This window comes from Grampus griseus (genome assembly GCF_964374135.1).
Source record: "Grampus griseus genome assembly, chromosome: 1".
Classification (NCBI taxonomy): Eukaryota; Metazoa; Chordata; class Mammalia; order Artiodactyla; family Delphinidae; genus Grampus; species Grampus griseus.
Window position 1 is genome coordinate 161387398 of NC_139017.1, and position 6610 is coordinate 161394007.

At 47.0% G+C, this 6610-nt stretch overlaps 1 protein-coding gene across 1 annotated transcript; it reads right to left on the reverse strand.

The window, feature by feature from the left end:
• Nucleotides 1–3735: 3735 nt before the first annotated feature.
• ATP5IF1 (ATP synthase inhibitory factor subunit 1) lies at nucleotides 3736–5829 on the reverse strand. Its single transcript, XM_082671027.1, has 3 exons — nucleotides 5675–5829; nucleotides 5489–5580; nucleotides 3736–4007 (listed from the first exon to the last, which is right to left on the reverse strand). Exons 1-3 carry the CDS (start codon nucleotides 5759–5761, stop codon nucleotides 3863–3865), a joined length of 324 nt encoding a protein of 107 aa, XP_082527153.1. The 5' UTR covers nucleotides 5762–5829; the 3' UTR covers nucleotides 3736–3862.
• Between the last annotated feature and the right edge of the window lie 781 nt (nucleotides 5830–6610).

Sequence of the window (6610 nt, forward strand, 5' to 3'; positions counted from 1 at the left end):
GTATCCAAAAGAATTGAAAACAGGTGTCCAAACAAATACTCGCACAGGAATGTTTTTAGCAGCACTATTCACGACAGCCAAAAGGTGGAAACAAGCCAAATGTCTATCAATTGATGAATGGATAGTCAAAAGTGTGATATATCCATACAATGGAATATTATTCTGCCATTTAAAAAATGGAGTGAAGGGGCTTCCCTGTGGCGCAGTGGTTGAGAGTCCGCCTGCCGATGCAGGGGACACGGGTTCGTGCTCCGGTCCGGGAAGATCCCACATGCCGCAGAGCTGCTGGGCCTGTGAGCCATGGCCGCTGAGCCTGCGCATCCGGAGCCTGTGCTCCGCAACGGGAGAGGCCACAACAGTGAGAGGCCCGAGTACCGCAAAAAAATAAAAAAAAATAAAAGAAATAAAAAATGGAGTGAAGTACTAAAACATGCTGCATGGATGAACCTTGAAAACCTTATTCTAAGTGAAAGAAGCTAGACACAAAATGTCACACATTGTATGATTCTATTTGCATGTGACATTCAGAACAGGCAAGTCAAGTCTATGGAAACAGAAATCAGACTAGCGGTTGCCAGGGGCTGGGTGGAGGGGTAAATGGAGAGTGACAGCTTAATGGGTATGGAATTTCCTTTTGGGGCGATGAAAGTGTCTCAAACTAAATAGAGGCAATGTTTGCACAACACTGTGAATATACTAAATGCCACTGAATTTTACACTTTAAATGGATAATGATTCATTTTATGTTATGTGAATTTTACCTCAAGTTAATAAAAAGACTGATGAGCAAGGAGGTACCTGTGGCATCTGCTAATTGAGAGGTTGTGTCGGGTGGCACCAACATGTGAAGTGTTGGCGTACATCTCCTTGTACTTCTTTGTTCCTTTGCCTGCTCTGAAGCTTTTTGTTCCTTTCCAGTGTTTCCAATTCCTGCAAGTAGGATACAAGTGGTTTAGGAGTTTTCTGCTCTAAAAAAGGACTGCACCTAAAAAGAAGAGGGAAAGGAGCAAAGGAGGGAGAGAGGCTGGAAAGAAGGAAGGAGGAAGGAAGGACTAAGAAGTAGGAAACGGTGACTGATTCAGCTTACAAATGGCCAACTCAGCCCTGGGAAGATTCATAGAACTCACCACACTTCCTCCTCCTCCCCCATTGCTCCCTCCAGGCTCCAGATAGAAAGGCTGAAGTATTGTCAGTTCCCCAGGAACCAAGGGTCTCTCTCAATGCCAGGCTTCTTTGGATGCTGTCACTCAGTCTTTTTTTTTTTTTTAATTAATTTATTTTTGGCTACATTGGGTCTCCGTTGCTGCGCACGGGCTTTCTCTAGTTGCAGCGAACGGGGGCTACTCTTCCTTGCGGTGCGCAGGCTTCTCACTGCAGTGGCTTCTCTTGTTGCAAAGCACAGGTTCTAGGCAAGCAGGCTTCAGTGGTTGTGGCATGCAGGCTCAGCAGTTGTGGCTCATGGGCTCCAGAGCTCAGGCTCAGTAGTTGTGGTGCATGGGCTTAGTTGCTGTGCGGCACGTGGGATCTTCCCGGACCAGGGATCGAACCCGTGTCCCCTGCATCGGCAGGCGGATTCTTAACCGCTGAGCCACCAGGGAAGTCCCCTAAATATAATTTTTAATGAATACGTTTCAGAAATCTGAAAATGGAATACATAGGGTATGCAGCAATGCATATTCAAGAATAGTGGAACAACCCAGGGTCGTCCCCAATTGTCCAGGCAAGTCCCACCACCCCCAACCTGTCCCACAGTGAGGAGGTAGTTAACAGGAAGCTGAACCGCTACACTGGAACTGCAACTCAAGACTGTGGGAGCAGGAGTTCTGAAGTAAAGTTCTTGCTCAGCACAAACCTGGTTGTGTGACCTTGAGAAAGTTATTCACTATTCCCTGCTTCTGTTACTTTGGTTATAAAATTAAGCTAATGGTATGAACCTATTTACCAGAAATATCATGAGATTTAATGAGCGTAGTTGTTGCTCACGGGCTCAGTAGTTGTGGTGCATGGGCTTAGTTGCTCCGCGGCATGTGGGCTCTTCCCGGACCAGGGATTGAACCCATGTCCCCTGCATTGGCAGGCAGATTCTTAACCACTGTGCCACCAGGAAGTCCCAGTTTAAAAAAAAAAAATTATTTAGGTTTTTGCCGGGTCTTAGTTGCAGCATGCGGGATGTTCGCTGTGGCATGCGGACTCTTAGTTGCGGGATGCATATGGGATGTGTTCCCCGAACAAGGATTGAACCCAGGCTCCTGCACTGCGAGTGCAGAGTCTTACCCACTGGACCACCAGGAAGTCCCATAAAGCTCAGGTAGTCTTAAATTAGGCTGCTCCAAAAATTCATTTAACCTTTTTAAGAATTCAAACTCACGATTCCTCATTTTCACGTTAAAGTTCCAACTTTTTGCTTCAATCATCATTAGACTGATTTTTATTTAAAATATAGGACAAGAGCAGATGGTACACTGCTATTGAGGAATCAACTCAGGAACATCATTCCCAATAAGGAAATTATTGATTGTAAGTCATGAAAACACTGTCATCTTCAAACTTAAGAGGTTGTTTTGTTTTGTTTTTGGCCACGTCGCTTGCGGGATCTTAGTTCCCCCATCAGGGATCGAACCTGGGCCCATGGCAGTGAAAGCAGGGAGTACTAACCACTAGACTGCCAGGGAATCGCCAAACTTAGGAGATTTTGTATGCCTTTCTTTGGTCACAAAAATGCGAAATGGAAGATATTACTTGTTCCTCAACCAATTTTTAAACTTTTCAAATTTTGTAGTGTTCTAAAATTTTAAAAAAGGTATATGACTTAATATAATCATTTCTTGCACTTCATCTTTGAGGTCATTTTGTTGCTGGCCACTAGAATCTCAGCACTCATACCTCAAGAGTACCATAAATAAGCTTTTCATCAGTAGCATCATGGACAAGTTTTGGAAACAGCCATTGTTTCTGGTCTGCAAGGGCAGGGTCAATGACTTATCCAAGCTGTTATCACTCAGTGGCCCTAAAGGCTTTTGTGTAATAGGGTCTTACAACAAAAGACTCGTCACAATTCTGGGGCAAATGATCTACTGAACTGGAGAATTGAAAATGTCTTGCCAATGGCCCATAGGTCACTTGAAGTTTTGTTTTGTTTTTTGTCTGGACGAATTACACAAGTAGTTTGTATAATAATTTAGCTAAACAAGGCCTTAAAGTCTAATTTGAATCAAGAGCATACTCGGCAAAGCAAAATATAGCCTAAGAAATAATTCTGATTCTGTGCTGTTAACAGATTTGATTAGGAGTCAAAACACCTGGATGCCAAGGCAACACATGATTTCTAATTCCAGCCTTCTCAACCTGCGCAAGGATAATTAGAACAAGGATAACTAGTTCATATGAAGAGCTGTTTACTCCATTTTATAAATGCAAAATGGTGTGATTATTGATGGTGCCTTGAATTACACCTTTTTAAGCAATCACTCCTGTTTTCCAGGCTGCTCTTGACCTTACGCTTTGGATTGAGGTTTATTCCTTAAGAAGCTTTCTCTGAACACCTCTTGACTAGTGTCCGACAGGGAAAGGGGCCTTTCCATTCTCCATGTCACATTGGTCCCCCCATGTTGCACAGCACTTATCACACTGTGCTTTGTCTCCAAGTTCCCTACTGCTGGTACCCTGTCTGATTCATTTTAGTGGTTCAGTAGTGTATCCCCCTACCCCTCTTCAGATAGAAGGCATTAGACACAGTTCATTGATGACAATTTATTATAATTTGTTGGAAGCACACAGATAGATATTAATTAAACCAGAACTATGTCTGGTTTAAGAGAAGTGGGCAATAACAGGTAGCCATGCTATAGGGAACTGTGTGCACTTAATCATCATCACGTTTTAGTTTCTTGATTGACTGCTTGTGCCGCTCAATTTCTTTCTGCAGGTGCTCAATCTCCTTCATGTGATGAGAGATCTCATTTTCATGGTGTTTCTTCAAGGCTGCCAGCTGTTCTTTAGCACGAGCTCTACAAGGACATAGTGGCTCTTGGTTTAATCCCAATCCTTCACCCCAAAGAGACCTCTAAGCATAATCTGAAGTACCTAAGGCAAAGAACAGGAGTCCCAATCCCATGGGAGTCTGGCTGGTCATCCTTGTCTACCCTCTCAAGCCCCATATTAAGAATACTCCACCTTAAGGTGTATCATTTTTAGGAGATGACCAAAATGATTCCATCTTCCTGGTGCTAGTGCCTGAAATTCCACCGCTAATGATGGATTCCTTTCAGATTCAGTAGAAAACTCCAGAGAGGTATGACTTAAGTCCCTAACTGGGGGACTTATTAGAGGAACAACCCAGAGAACAGAATCCCTTTTGGGAGGAAAAAGAGCAAAAGGTGGGGGTGGGATATACGAAGGGGCATAGTTAAAGGACAAATATATGTGTCCTATCCCAGTTAATCTAGGGCTTTCTTTACCTGAGAACTGCAAGACCCACTGTAAAGGCCAAAATGAAGGCGGGGGCAGGGGGAAAGAAGCGGTCTCTCGCAGTACTTGGCAGTCCAAGTTTAGGTCTCAAGAAGGGATGATTCAAATGTTGGTTCGGCCACATATGGGCCTCTGTTTTCCATAACTGTACAATGCAGGAGGCCAATTAGATGATCTCTAAGGGCTGCACCTTGTCTCTCTGGTATGGCAGGTGCTATGGTGGTAATTCTTAAGAGTGAGCAAGAGAGGGTGGAAGAGAAAAGATAGGTCAAGGAGAAGCAGAAGCTAGATTAGTTCCACGCTGCTCCTCACTGTGGACAGAAGTCACTGTAAGATAACTCGAGGTTGGTAAACAGGATAGGTAGGCCCAGTCCACACCATACTCCTAAAAGCTGGGCTGGGTGGAGCAGGCCAAGTCTCTGAGGAGTGGGGGACGGGGTTCCAGCCATGAGCAGCTGCTACATGCTCTACGACCCACTCGCTCAGGCCAGTTGGAGAGGTGGGCGGGGGGGGGGGGGGAGGGTGTCTAGAAATGGCTGAGAGGGTCTGAGGAGTCAGGGAATCCATCCACGCCGGGCTAGCAAAGCTGAGGCCTGGGGTGATGGGTGGGTGAGGGCCGAGGGAGTCAGGCTCAGGGGGTCTGCATGTATTGGAACCGTCGGATCTAGACACTCTGGGAGGAATTTGGGGGGCGTTTGGCATGATGCGGGGTAAACTCCACGGGTGGGGATGGTAAAAGATTCAGGAACAGATGAGCGGTGGTTGGCGAGTTCTGAAGACCCGCAGGTGGAAACGGCTTGGGCGTGGAGGCCTTGGGATTCGGCAGCGCACGGGAAGGGCCCTACAGGTGGCGACAGTCGGGTCCTCAAGTGTTGGGTGTAACGGGTTCAGGGGCCGGGAGTTCTGCTGGGGGATGGGGCGCCCCAGGACGCCAGGGAGGGATGGGTGGGGCGACTGACAGTTGAAGGACTGGAAGGCCGTGAGAGATATAGGGCTGGATTCGGGGTCCCGTGGGCCTCACCGGAAGTATCGCTCCTCTTCGGCCTGCTCTTTTTTTCCGAAGGCTCCACCGGCGTCCCGGACCGCGCCCGCACTGGAGCCGAGATTGTCTGCCTGCGGAAAGCGACGGGGGTATTGGTAAAGGTGAGGGCGGCAGAGAGGGGATCTGCGCTCAGGGCTGGGGCAACAGGCACCGCCGGCGGCGTACCGATTCCGAGCCGAAGCCCCGGCCCTGCATGGCCCAGACGCTCCACACGCCGAACCGCGTCCGCGCCGCCAATGCCGTGGCTGCCATTGCTGTCAGTGCAGCACCCCTCCAGTGACCGGAGGTGCAAGCTTCGCAGGAGCTAAGGGCGCTGCAGGCCAGGCCGCCAATCGTTTCGCTAGAGAGGCGGGATGAACCTGGGAGTAGCGAATCACGAGAGGGAGAGGCGGGGTTCCTGTAGTTTGCAGCGAATCCTGGCCTAGAGGCGGGCCTATTCTTAGCCAACCCCTAGCAAGGGCTCCAGGGTCAAAGGACTGGAGAAAAATAATGGAGGAGATAGAAAAGCTAGAACAGAGGGGCAGAAGTCAAGAAATTGTAAACCTCCTACATCGCTGGTAGGAATGTAAAATTGTTCAGCCGCTGTGGAAAACAGCTTGGCAGTTGCTCAAAAGGTTAAATATAGAATTACCAAATTCCTTTCTAGGAAATTGTACCCCTCAAATAGAAAACTGGTACTCAACACATGTTCATAGCAGCACCAATTCACAGTAGCCAAAAGATGGAAACAACCCAAATGTCCATCAGCTGACGAATGAACAAACAAACTGTTATACACATGTGATGGAATACTATTAAGCCATAAAAAATAATGAAATAATGATGTATGCTATGCCTTGAATGAACCTGGAAAACATTATGTTAAGCGAATGAAGCCAGACACAAAAGGTCACATGTTGTATGACTGCATTTATATGAAATGTCCAGAGTAAGTAAGTCCATAAGGACAATACACAGATTGGTTGTTGCCAGGGGTTGGGAAATATGCGTACGAAATGTTGATCAGGTGCCGGGTATCCTTTTGGGGCCATGCAACTGTTCTGTAACTAGATAGAGGTGATGGTTGCACAACACTGTGAATGTACTAAAGGCCACTGAATT